Source organism: Urocitellus parryii, chromosome 1 (assembly GCF_045843805.1).
Source record: "Urocitellus parryii isolate mUroPar1 chromosome 1, mUroPar1.hap1, whole genome shotgun sequence".
In the NCBI taxonomy this organism is placed as follows: domain Eukaryota; kingdom Metazoa; phylum Chordata; class Mammalia; order Rodentia; family Sciuridae; genus Urocitellus; species Urocitellus parryii.
In genome coordinates, this window is record NC_135531.1 from 222144079 (window position 1) to 222158259 (window position 14181).

General features: G+C 37.2%; 1 protein-coding gene across 2 annotated transcripts in view; it reads left to right on the forward strand.

Moving 5' to 3' along the window:
• Positions 1-14181, forward strand: part of Cers6 (ceramide synthase 6) — a 273609-nt gene that overhangs the window by 223256 nt on the left and 36172 nt on the right. For both annotated transcript variants that reach the window (XM_026389568.2, XM_026389569.2), the window contains exons 7-8: positions 6951-7079; positions 10010-10116. In XM_026389568.2, the coding sequence (XP_026245353.1) occupies positions 6951-7079; positions 10010-10116 (236 nt within the window). The remainder of the gene's footprint in view (positions 1-6950; positions 7080-10009; positions 10117-14181) is intronic.

A 14181-nucleotide genomic window follows, 5' to 3' on the forward strand; every position in this document is an offset into this window, starting at 1 on the left:
ACATATCAAAAAAATTATACATCATGATCAAGTAGGATTCATCCCTGGGATGCAAGGCTGGTTTAATATACGGAAATCAATAAATGTTATTCACCACATCAATAGACTTAAAAATTAGAACCATATGATCATCTCAATAGATGCAGAAAAAGCATTCGACAAAGTACAGCATCCCTTTATGTTCAAAACGCTAGAAAAATTAGGGATAACAGGATCATACCTCAACATTGTAAAAGCAATCTATGATAAGCCACAGGCCAGCATCATTCTGAATGGAGAAAAATTGAAGGCATTCCCTCTAAGATCTGGTACAAGACAGGGATGCCCTCTCTCACCACTTCTGTTCAACATAGTCCTCGAAACACTGGCCAGAGCAATTAGACAGTCAAAAGAAATTAAAGGCATAAAAATAGGAAAAGAAGAACTTAAATTATCACTATTTGCAGATGATATGATTCTATACCTAGCAGACCCAAAAGGGTCTACAAAGAAGCTATTAGAGCTAATAAATGAATTCAGCAAAGTGGCAGGATATAAGATCAACACGCATAAATCAAAGGCATTCCTGTATATCAGCGACAAATCCTCTGAAACGGAAATGAGGACAACTACTCCATTCACAATATCCCCCCAAAAAATAAAATATTTGGGAATCAACCTAACAAAAGAGGTGAAAGATTTATACAATGAAAATTACAGAACCCTAAAGAAAGACATAGAAGAAGACCTTAGAAGATGGAAAAACATACCCTGCTCATGGATAGGCAGAACTAACATCATCAAAATGGCGATATTACCAAAAGTTCTCTATAAGTTCAATGCAATGCCAATCAAAATCCCAACAGCATATCTTGTAGAAATAGATAAAAGAATCATGAAATTCATATGGAATAATAAAAGACCCAGAATAGCAAAAACAATACTAAGCAGGAAGTGTGAATCAGGCGGTATAGCGATACCAGACTTCAAACTATACTACAGAGCAATAGTAACAAAAACAGCATGGTACTGGTACCAAAACAGGCGGGTGGACCAATGGTACAGAATAGAGGACACAGTAACCAATCCACAAAACTACAACTATCTTATATTTGATAAAGGGGCTAAAAGCATGCAATGGAGGAAGGATAGCATCTTCAACAAATGGTGCTGGGAAAACTGGAAATCCATTTGGACCAAAATGAATCTGAATCCCTATCTCTCGCTATGCACAAAAGTTAACTCAAAATGGATCAAGGAGCTTGATATTAAATCAGAGACACGGCATCTGATAGAAGAAAAAGTTGGTTATGATCTACACGCTGTGGGATCGGGCTCCAAATTCCTCAATAGGACACCCATAGCACTAGAGTTAACAAATAGAATCAACAAATGGGACTTACTCAAACTAAAAAGTTTTTTCTCAGCAAAAGAAACAATAAGAGAGATAAACAGGGAGCCTACATCCTGGGAACAAATCTTTACTCCACACACTTCAGATAGAGCCCTAATAACCAGAATATACAAAGAACTCAAAAAATTAGACAATAAGATAACAAATAACCCAATCAATAAATGGGCCAAGGACCTGAACAGACACTTCTCAGAGGAGGACATACAATCAATCAACAAGTACATGAAAAAATGCTCACCATCGCTAGCAGTCAGAGAAATGCAAATCAAAACTACCCTAAGATACCATCTCACTCCAGTAAGACTGGCAGCCATTAGGAAGTCAAACAACAATAAGTGCTGGAGAGGATGCGGGGAAAAGGGCACTCTTGTTCATTGCTGGTGGGACTGCAAATTGGTGCAGCCAATTTGGAAAGCAGTATGGAGATTTCTCGGAAAGCTGGGAATGGAACCACCATTTGACCCAGCTATTCCCCTTCTCGGTCTATTCCCTAAAGCCCTAACAAGAGCATGCTACAGGGACACTGCTACATCGATGTTCATAGCAGCTCAATTCACGATAGCAAGACTGTGGAACCAGCCTAGATGCCCTTCAATAGATGAATGGATAAAAAAAAGGAGGGAAATGGATGGCATTAGAGCAGATTATGCTAAGTGAAGCTAGTCAATCTTTAAAAAACAAATACCAAATGACTCCTTTGATATAAGGGGTGTAAACAAGGACAGGGTAGGGACGAAGAGCTTGAGAAGAATATTTACAGTAAACAGGGATGAGAGGTGGGAGGGAAAGGGAGTGAGAAGGGAAATTGCATGGAAATGGAAGGCGATCCTCAGGGTTATACAAAATGTCATATAAGAGGAAAGGAGGGGTAAGACAAGAGAATACAAATGGAAGAAATGATTTACAGTAGAAGGGGTAGAGAGAGAAAAGGGGAGGGGAGGGGAGGGGAGGGGAGGGGAGGGGAGGGGAGGGGAGGGGGGATAGTAGAGAATAGGACAGACAGCAGAATACATCAGACACTAGAAAGGCAATATGTCAATCAATGGAAGGGTAACTGATGTGATACAGCAATTTGTATACGGGGTAAAAGCGGGAGTTCATAATCCACTTGAATCAAACCGTGTAATATGATGTATTAAGAACTATGTAATGTTATGAACAACCAATAAAAAAAAATAAAAAAATAAAAATAAAAAAAAAATATCAGTTGAAAGGTTAGCTCTATTTTAATTGAACCATTGTTTTGAAGCAAGCTATTGTCTGGTAGAACACAGTTCTCCAGATGATGGACCCTAATGAACCATAGCCTGGAGAGAATAGATTTCATTTTCCAGTGGAAAACATCAGTGTGATTCTTATTGTATGCCTAAGGCACTTTGGTATGATCTACTGTAATGATTTTGGAAAGCCCCAGATAATACCCAAAATGTCAGAATTTCAGAAGTATTTAACAACTGCCATAGACTCAGAGTGCTGTCATCGTTTCTCATCTGCCAGTAAGTGGAGAACTGATGTAAATGTGGTTCTACAGGAAGGACCAGGTGGTAGGTCAACAGATAATATGAATTTGCAATACCCAGTTCTGTTGTGGACACTTAGTATTTGCTGAGGCAAGAAAAACTATTCTCCTGACAGTGGCATCTACCATGAATATACCATCAGCACTACACAACTAGTGTGGAGATTAGGTGCATTGAAAATAAAACTAATAATGGCATTTCATTTTCTAAATTCTCTAACCTCATTTAGGGAACCACTATGTATGTTTACCCATAAATGTTAGGTACTTTCCAGGAAGAAAACCCCTGGATACGTTCACCAAAGTGCACACAAAAGGCTAGGGTTGTGGCTCAGTGGTAGAGGGATTGCCTTGCATGGGTGAGGTACTGGGTTTGATCCTCAGCACCACATAAAATAAATAAATAAAATAAAGGTATTGTGTCCATCTATGACTAAAAATATTTTTTTTAAAAAAAGTGCACACAAAAGAACCATTTAAACAATTAAAGTTGTTGAAGCTGACTTTTCAACCCTAACCTAAAGTGACTTTAACAGCTACTGAGCTGATGCATGGAGGATGCATGTGCCTGCTCTTGGTCTTGTGTGCAAGCCCTCTCCCTCTCTCTTATACAGGTATGAAATGAAAGCTGCAAATATTATTTTGTTGCTGTACTCCCAAACCTAGATTATAGAATTGACAACCTTAAAATAACCTAATTTAATCTCTTCATTGCACAGATGAGGAAATGGATGCCCTTACAAAAATGACAAAATCAGTGAGTTAGAGCCTGAATTACAAGTTGACTCTTATGCAAAATAGAGCTAAATTGAGCTAAATAAGCTGCAAATATTCTTCAGAAGTGTAGTCATGTCAATAAGGCCCTGGTTTTTAACGTTCTTGAACTTTATGATTTGAACTAGAAATTACCCTAACTACAGACAAACAGAACAAAAAATAATTGTTTAATTCAACTAGACAACAGATACCTGAGTAGTGGAAAAGGTGATTGTAGGGCCAGGAGCAGTAAGACAGACCTGAAGAAAGTGGCCCTTTCACCCCATAAACCAGAGACTGGGGCAGAAGCCACAGAGTGAAATGGCTACAAAGAGAAAGATTAAGGCAGCTTAGACAAAAAGGAGATACCTCAGGACTTTCATGTTCTCCCAGGGCAAAAGATTAACTTGAATCTGCAAGGAACTGACAATCATCCCTGACCTAGTTGTTATGCCAATATAAATCAGAAAAAGGTCAAGGTAGCCTGGCTGGACGTCTACCAGCCTGAGGGCTGTTGCCCACACTCATCCTCAGAACAAGCTCAAGAATGGTTCCAAAGGAATGTCCAGGCAAGGAGCATGTGGAGACATGTGTAAGAATAAAAACTTAGCCTTTCTTCTTTACAATGACAACTGGGAATGTGGATATTTGTGAGTGCCTTATAGCACTTGTAAATAAAATTGTCTTAGAAACTCCAGAGATAATTTCAGTTTTGATCTTTTAACCTCCTAGTTCATCTGTGAATACAGACATAACTAAAATAGTTATATGCCAGGGATTAAATAGTAGAGTGGTTGTTTTGGTTTTTTTTTTCTATTCATCAAAGTTAAAATGTCTTTTTAAGACACTGGTAACAGAAAGAAGCTAGTGAAAAAATAAAGCTGTAATGTTGCCTCTATCCCTCTCACTGCTCAAGTCCCACTGACCTCCATGCGATTCTGTGAACAGGTCAGGGTAGAGAGAGGGTGCTGGGCTGATCCTTCATCTTGTTTGTTTTCTCTGCCTGGAATATTTTCTCTCTTTTTTGTCTGTATGGTTAGTTCCCCCATCTTCTTAGAGATCTATGCAGACCCCACTATTTACTATTTACCCCACTATTATTGAAGGTCACTTCCCCCAGCAACCAGGACTCCCTACCCACACACACCTTTACCATGATTATTTTTTCCCCAGGATCACTTTTTACCATCCAGTATTAAAAGGCCATTTACTTTATTATATTTGTTGTCTGTTTTCTTCAACTAAAATATATGAGCTCCACAAGGGCAGAAATCTTTTGTCTACTGTACTGATTTATCTCCCGCCCAAAGCTTAAAATAGAATATAGTAAGAACATAGTAAGAATAAATAAATATTTTTAGTTAATAAATGGCCAAGTGCCTATTGACTTCCAAGGATAGAAACTTAAGAATGGTTCACACAGATTTAGCCTACGTGTTGCAATTTTTCTTGCCCAAGATTTGTGCATAGTTCAGTTTCGCAATAAGCTTTTCATTGTGGCTAATTTAGTTGTCTCTGGATGAAAGGTCTATAGGGCTGTAGTCCTCCTCCTCAAAGACTTCAAGTAGAACAACATTGGGACAAATCATGACACTTAAGTTGCAGAGAAATTAAAGTTTACCCTGGCCCAAATGTAGATTAGGATAAATATCAGTAAGCGAGACTATATTTATAAAGCAGAAGTTCCATGTCATAATAAACCATGTCCAGATGGTCAGGAAATAATATCAAAGATAATCTTTTCAGTTGGGCCCAGAAGCTGATCCTTTGAAGCTGTCTAAAATCTGGATCGTTGATTTACTATTAATTCTGTCAAATTATTCTTTTTAAATGATTATGAACAGTGTGAAAATTCAGGGCTTTCTTGGGTAGTACCCATCAGAAAAGCCAACAACAGATTCTTATTTCAGATTCCCAATAGGCATAGGCTAGGGGAAGGATGCTAAATTGAGATGCATGTTCTAAGAACTCAAGGAGATAACAAAAACAATCACTACTTGTCCTAAACTGTTTAGGCTTCTATAACATAATTCCATTGAATGTGCAGCTTTAAACAACAGGAATTTATTTACATGGTTCTCGAGGCTAAAAAGTTCAAGTTCAAAGCACTAGCAGACATTTTCTGATGAGAGCCTATTTCTTGATTCATAGGTGGCACATTCTAGCTCTGTTCTTACATGATGGAAGGGATGAAGCAACTTTCTGGGGCCTTTTTTTTTTAGAGATATTAATCCCATTCATGAGAGTTCTAGCCCTATGACCTAATCACCCCCAAAGGCCATACTTCCTAATATCATGACCTTGGACATTAGAGTTCTAACATATGAATTTGAGCAGGGGGAGACATAAGCATTCAGACCAAAGCACCACCTTAGTCATTACTATGTGCCTTATGAGGCCTTCTGTAGCCAACAGACTAAAGTCTGAGAACCATGCAATGCCCTTGTCCTTGGACCTCAGCCAGCTGTCCCTTCAAAGATTCACCTGCTGATCAGAAATACAACCTTCATAAGCTGCAACCACTAGTAGTCAGAGAAATGGATTATTGGACCTGTACCTCTGCCCCAAAGATCTTAGAGTTTGTGTTAGTCAGCTGTTACTATGACAAAATACCCAAAATAAATAAACTTGTAAGGAGCAAAGTTTTGTTTGAGCTGATGGATTCCGAGATTTCAGTTCATCTTTGGCTGGTCTGGTGCTTTTAGGCCTGTGGCAAAGCAGTACCACATGGTGGGAGTGTGTAGTGGAGGAAGCTGTTACCTCATAGCAGCCAGGGATTGAAAAAGAGAGATAAGAAGTAGTCATTATCCCTCTCAAGAGTACACCCTTGATAACTTCCTCCCTCTAGGCTCTACCTCTTAAACATTCTACCACCTCCCCGTAGCACCATGGACTGGAATCTAAACCTTTAGCACATGGGCCTGGTGGGAACACGTATTGAAAACATAGTAAATTTCAGGTCCAAATAGTGCCTGCCCTTCTTTGCTTGAAATCCTGTGGTGATTTCTCCCATCACTGCACATTCTTCCAGTTAGTACAAAACATGCTTCATTATCTGACTTTTATCCTAGAGTTGATCACATACCCCATAGTTACCGGTCTATATTTCTCTCCCACTGGGTTCCCAGAGGGCTGGTGTGTTTTATCTGGTTCATTTTAGTATCCCCAGAGCCAGGCCTGTAAAGGTTCTCAGTAAGCATTGTTTTAGTGGCGGAAAAGCTGTAATGGAAAAGCTGTAATGTTGAGAAACCCTAACATGGCTGTGCTTTCTCTTTCCTCAAGGACTTTGGCATCATGTTCCTGCACCACTTCGTATCTGTTTTACTGATTACCTTTTCTTATGTCAACAATATGGCCCGAGTAGGGACCCTGGTCCTTTGTCTTCATGACTCAGCTGATGCTCTTCTAGAGGTAAAAATTTTCCTTCATTCTTAAGAATTCAAAATCCAGGACTCCTGAACTTTCCCAGATCATCAGGTCTCCTGTGTCGTACCAGATGGTGCTTTTAAACTACAGGGGTTTTGTAGGTTAAACTGCTGAAAATGAGACTTGAAATTAGTATATAAACGTTTACACTAATTATAATGATTCCTTATTAATATGCTGATGAAAACTTACTATACCACATTTAGACTGATTTTATAATAGGGAAGTCATTCTTTTAATAGGTTTTAATTGTACTGTAAGCTTCATACTGGTTTATTTTAAATTTTAATATAATTAAGTGTAGTTATTAATGGGAACTTTACTTCTCAATAAAATTAAGTAGGTTAGTTTTTATTGTCACTATACATATTATCTTTGTGTTTTTAGAATGAAAAGCATATATGAATTGCAAATATATATAGAAACTGTATAAATAATTTACTACTTTTAAGAATCACACTGCATAATGTTATATAATTAAATAAAAGTCTTCACTTTATACTAAGCAATTTTATATAATTGGTCAAAAAGAACTTACGAGAGTACAAATTCTATGTAGAAATGGATCTTATAATCTGTATTCTGATTTTGTTATTCCTGTTGACTCCACAGTTTTGCCAACTTTTAAGCATTTGTTAATACTGTGAATAGAGAAGTATCTTCAGACAGTGATCAATTTTTGCAATACAAGCATAAGTTATAAAAAATTGAATCTACTGTAAAGGCGATTAGTTAAGGTCATGTATATATGGCATTTTATTAAAAACTCAGGTGCCTTTAATAGTTTGAAAAATAGTCCTATAATGGATAAGTCAGATGAAAACCTGGTGCTATGATTTTAAGTAATTCAAGCTAAACTCTATTCGACATATTTTTCAAAAAGAGAAATATATTTAACTTGAGGGTAATCCCCTGAACATCAATTATCATTTGGTTAAATCATATATGTTTAGAAATCACAATTTATTCAGTAGCCTACAGTTTTTTAAATCAATTCTATATAATCAGCCAATTTTAACTCCTCTGAAAATCACCAGCTTGATGCTTAGTAGAGCCGTGACTGAGAAAATCTTAGTTGAATTGTCTCCTACCCTTTTTATAAAAATATTTTTTAGTTGTAGTTGGGCACAATACCTTTATTTTTATTTAATTATTTTTATGTGGTGCTGAAGATCAAACCCAGTGCCTCACACGTGCTGGGCAAGCGCTCTACCACTGAGCTACAACCCCAACCCCTTTCATCTACCCTTTTATCCAACAAAGAAAATGAATCCAGGAATCCCAACCATGTGACTTGAAAGCAAATGTGTTTCATCACCTGGGTCCTTTTTGACATTATAAATCATGTTTGAGGAGACCCAATTAATGAGATCTTCAAAATGGGATTTATGGCCTAGACATTTCTGAAAAGTTGATGTTATTGCTTATTTATCAAATATGGGTAGATTAATATAAAGGAAAAATTAGATGATTTACCTATCCAGAAACAGGCAGATGATACTTTTTATTTTAACACCATTGTGGTGCTATACCCAAAGTATGCATGAAATTAAAAGCTTATAATCCTGGCTGCCACTCACTTCCTCTTTGGAATATATTTATTTTATAGTTTTGTACTTTACTTAAAACTATTAAATTATAAATTCTGAAGATACTGCCAACAATCTTTTCAAGTATGACTTAGCCAATTTAATTTTTAAGAAGTAGAAAATAAGGTTATTGAATGCCGAAGACATCTTCATTTTATAACTGTGTAGTTGATGTAAAATCTATATAAAAAATGTAAAAATCAATGATCGAACAAAATGTTTTCAGCCTCATCTTTCTTACTTAGAATCATCTTAAAAAATTAATGGTGAACTGGGAGTGGTGGTGCATGCCTGTAACTGTAGCCACTCAAAAGGCTGAGGCAGGAGGATCACAAGTTTGAGACCAGCCTTAGCAACTTAGTGAGGACTTCAGTAACTTAGCAAGATCCTGTCTCAAAAAAAAAAAAAAAAAGTGAAAAGGGGATATGAATGTGGCAAAAAAGTAAGATAATGGGATGTGATTCATCAGATAAATTTATAATATAAAAATGTGGGGGCTGGGGTTGTGGCTCAGTGGTAGAGTGCTCCCCTAGCATGTGCAGGGCACTGGGTTTAATCCTCAGCATCACATAAGAAAAAAATAAAGGTATTGTGTCCAACTATAACTAAAACAAAGTATTTGTTAAAAATGTGGTCACTTAAATCACTACCCCAAATTATTTGAATACTTCTCATAGATGCTTTGAACATTCTTGACTTTCATCTAGAAAGTGACCCAGGAAAGTAACTTTGCAAATTCGATCTAAATGGATTACTTGAAATACCATGACCTTGACCCTTTCTTCATTTTTAAGTTATTGAGAATAAACAAGGATATTGTCTCCCTAGAGAAGTTCCTCTGCCAATTTAAAGAAAACCCATAATTCTAAAGAGAAAGAGAATAATGCAGCAAAGTTCCATATATTCTGTATTAAGTTTGTGATCTCAGTATTTGGGACTCAGTAAAGGTTTATCTAGCACTTTCTATTTTGATCTATTATGCCAAATTTCTGTTTTGGTTCTCTGGCTTGCTAATATCATCTATAATACAAAAGTTTCTTATTTTCCTGTCTGTTTTCCTGAAATCAACCATATAATTGAATTTTTCAGGTTGCTGAATATTTTATTAAATCTGTGACAGTCGGTAGTTCTACTTATGGCTAATGCTGCATTTCATTCGACTTATGAGTAATTTATAAATACTGATGTATGATGCATGACATTTTAAAGTAGCAGGCAATTTTGTGCATCTGGTAAACTCTATCTTATAGAAAACTCATGCATAGTAAAAGAAATTTTATTTATCAGCTTAACTAAATTAATACGTTACATTCCTTCCTTTTATAGGCTGCCAAAATGGCAAATTATGCCAAGTTTCAGAAAATGTGTGACCTCCTGTTTGTTATGTTTGCCATGGTTTTTATCACCACACGGCTGGGTATATTTCCTCTCTGGTGAGTATGCCAATCTTCTTTCTAATTGAGCCACCCCTTCCAAATAAGCTTTAGAGAACATTTGCCTTTTGAACTTTACTCTAAATACTTAGTAAAAGGTTTAAAAGTGGTGAGGATGAACTCAAGAAACAGCCTGATTTCTTCTTGCAGAAGAGAGTTTCATTCTTTACTAATATTTTCCACAGGATAGTTCAAGAAAGATGGGTTCATGGGGATTCTGAAGCCACAGAAAGCATTTTAGGTTCTCATCTAGACTTTGGCTCAAGAACCCCCACTGTGAAGGTTTGAATTAAAAAAAGGAATATGATGTTGCAACCGGTGTGTCTCAGGATCTCCTTCCCTGGAACAGCAGCAGAGGCTCACCTGGTAACTTGCTAGGCCCCACCTCAGACCCGGTGTGTCTCAGGATCTCCTTCCCTGGAACAGCAGCAGAGGCTCACCTGGTAACTTGCTAGGCCCCACCTCAGACCCGCTGAGTGACAGAGCTGTGTTTGATAAGTCTTCTCAATGTTCTGCCACACACTAAAGTTTGGAAACCACTAGCCTTAAATAATTCTCATCAGCTATTTTTACAGCCAAAGGAGATAGAAAGTATAACTCAAAAATAACCTCTGAGATTCTCTGTGGGTCCTTAATGTCTAGATGGCTTTTCTTTTGTTGAGAACTAAGAAAAAGATATGACAGATTTCAATGGAATTTGACAATCCTTTCCATAAAAAATGGGTTCATTGTCATTAATCTTTTCCTGGAAGGCTCTGACTTGGTCTTGAAAAATAATGAACTCTCCATATCACTTGGAGTCTTGTCATTGATGGCAAATTTGTTCTTCCATTTTGAAAGATTTGAATGGGACTTTCAAAGCAGGGGGAATTGGAAAATGCGGAATAGCAAAGGGATGCAATAATACCTTAACTCTCTGTCCCAGCAGAAAAACAATAAAGTTGGGGCCTTTAAGTGAATAACATCTGTCACTAAGATTCCATTTATGAATCATTAGCATACCCATACCTGCTCTCCCTCCACCCAACACACGTACATATGCATGGCTTCTTCTTAAGGCTCATGGCTCTTTTGGACACTTACTTATTATGAAAATCATTTCCAAGCAGCAGCACTGTGTGTGGGCAACAGACATTTATAAAACCTCATTATAGTTTAATATGATTGTAGGTAAGAAACACTGAAATAATTTTGAGTATAATATGACTGTAATTATTTCAGGGTTGGAGCTCTTTCAAGATTACTGGCAGAACTAGTGGTAAGAATTTAAATAGAAGAAATTTAAGTAAAATCCAGGGAATACTTTCTCAGAAAAATTGCAGGAAACTTTACCTACTTAGGATTTCTGAGAACATGAGTTTTAAAGACATATGCATTCCTATCAGCTACTTTGATTTGTTTCCTTCCCTATGAGAGTAGACCTGAAATTGAAACACACTTTCCTTCTGGTTAATGTGTAAAAGCTCTTAAGTGTAGACAGCAGTGTGTCACCTAGAACATAGATCCTCAGAACAAACAAATTCTGTCCTGCAGCCAGTAAGATCACTCATAGGTATGGTCTGTAGTGATGACCTATACTAGCTGCTTAGAAAAGAGTATATAACCAAATATAAAATAAGAACTTCTGTTGCAAATGCTGTGTACTCTACTGCCATGCCTTTTTGTGGACCAGAATTTTTCAAAAGCAACTCGAAAAGAAAAATCTTTTACTGCAACAAATAACTTAGGTACCCATTGCTACTATAGTCATAATGAATAAAACCATTTTCAGATACATCTAGTATGTTATATTGATGCCTGGATGGTCTTTATTTTGATCCTACTTTGATTAATAGAGTGTAATGGACATTGTTGGTATATAAATTTTTCACAAGAATGGCAATAACAAATATTATTTTACATATTTACTTTAATATTGTGAAATTATTTAGAAATTCATTTTCGACTAGGGAATCCTAGAATTGGAAAGAGCCTTTCAGATTACCAGCTCCAGATGCCCCCACTCCCTCTGCACATAAGAATTCTTTTGTTAGTTTCCCTGATCAAGAGTATTGCTTCAGAGGTCCAGGGGAAAATTCTTTCTTCTATTAAATGAAACCTGAGTCCTTTTGACTTCTGAGCTAAAAATTCTTAATCTGGTTTAGAACAATCTAAAACAATATGTGAAGTGTGTGTGTGTGTGTGTGTGTGTGTGTGTGTGTGTGTGTGTCTGTCTGTCTGTCTGTCTATCTCCTGGGTGGATGGCTATGGCTTTAATAGATCTTTAAGATCTGTGAATCCTTTTTCTCCTCAAAAAAAAAAGGTACCTCTGGAAAACAGTAAAATATACCCTGCCACTTCCAGTAGAAAACTCTTCATCATGTGAAACTCTAATACAACATCTTTAGGCCTTCTCTTCTACAGAAACATCCTTAATCTCCTCAATGGGTCCAATAGAATTCTTCCCCAGAATTCCTTTTGTGATGTTTGTACTTGTATGTATTTGTACTAGGGATTGAACCTAGGGACTTTGCTGCAGGGGTCCAGCCCCAGCAGCTATCCAGGGGTCCTGAAGGAGGAGTGGCATCAGCAAAAGAAGAAGAGATGGGATGATAGGTTGCAAGTTACCAGCAGCCTCCAGAAAAACTCTGCTGCCCCTAGAAGGGCCTTTATTTTTATACCTTTTTTACAGGTGTGTTTTTTCAGGTAGATAATGGATAGCTTCAAAGCCCAAAACTTATTTGATTTATATGATTTTTAAGAGTTATGGTCTTTTCTGACATATATTAATTACCTAAGATACTGAGTACATTGTTTAAAATATTTTCCTATAACTTTAGCCAATCATGATTAAGCTTTCACATTTTCACCTCAATCACTAGGTGTTAGACTACGCAACTAGACTGCATGTCTCTGGACCTATTATTAACTTTTAACTTTAAAACCTACCTATAATTATTTCATTAACCTTTAACTTTAAAGCATACCTATGATTATTGGTAAGTTTTCTTACCTCTAAACTAAAGTCCCAGTAAAACACACTTTAAATAGTGAAAGTCTATTACTTAAAAGCCTACTACTCTGAAGTGCCTCTAAAATATAACTATATTCATTTTACATTAATCTGTTTTTAATTTCCAAGGTAATTTCCTTTTTTTATATGACCTATTTAACTGTTTTCTTAAAGAGTTTCCTTGATCCTTGGTCCACACCAATTCTTACATCTTTGTAATCTTTAACTAAACAGCAGGCTTTGCACCTCAATCCATTTGTCATTTATATTAACTATGTGTTTCCCATTCTCATCATGAATTCCTGTGTAAGGCAAAGGAGGGTCTGTTGGTGGGGGGAATGTATGTTGCCCAGGTTGTGGCTTTAGAACAGGGGGCTTAGTGGAAATTGTTAAGCTTTTCTCAAGAACCTCGATTTGCAATCTTTTTCCCATGAATTTCTTGAGGAATAACACTATTTTTTTGTATCCTGAGAGACACTGAAACACACCTTGGGGCATGTCTTAATTGTATCCTTAATCTCATTCTGGGAATTTTCCTGCAATCTCAGGCAACACGTACTTTCATTATTGATTGACGTATGCCCTGTTATCCGTATCATGAGTATCATAAACAAAACACTTAACATTCCCCATAGTTCCAGTTTCCAGATGGTGTGGCCCTGCTGCAGCATCCCCCACACTGTGACCCTGTCAGACAGCGGATGAATGCCTTCACCACTTTGCCACTGAGCCACATCCCCAGCCCTTTTCATTTTTTACTTAGAGACAGGGTCTCACCAAGTTGCTTGGGAATTGCTAAATTGCTGAGGCTGGCTTTGAACTTGCAATTCCCCTGACTCGGCCTCCTGAGCTGCTGGGATTATAGGTGTGTGCCACCATGCCCAGCTCTTGTAATGTTCTGCCCACATCTTGAGAGCCAGCAACAGGCCTTGTTTAGCACCTATAACATGGTCCACTGTGGCATGAGCTTTTAAAGTAGCTTTTGTATTGCACCAGTGGTAAGCTGCTGCCAGACAAGACTACACCCCCATCCTAAAGTCATTTCTTCTTTATATACCTTTATCCCTAATTAT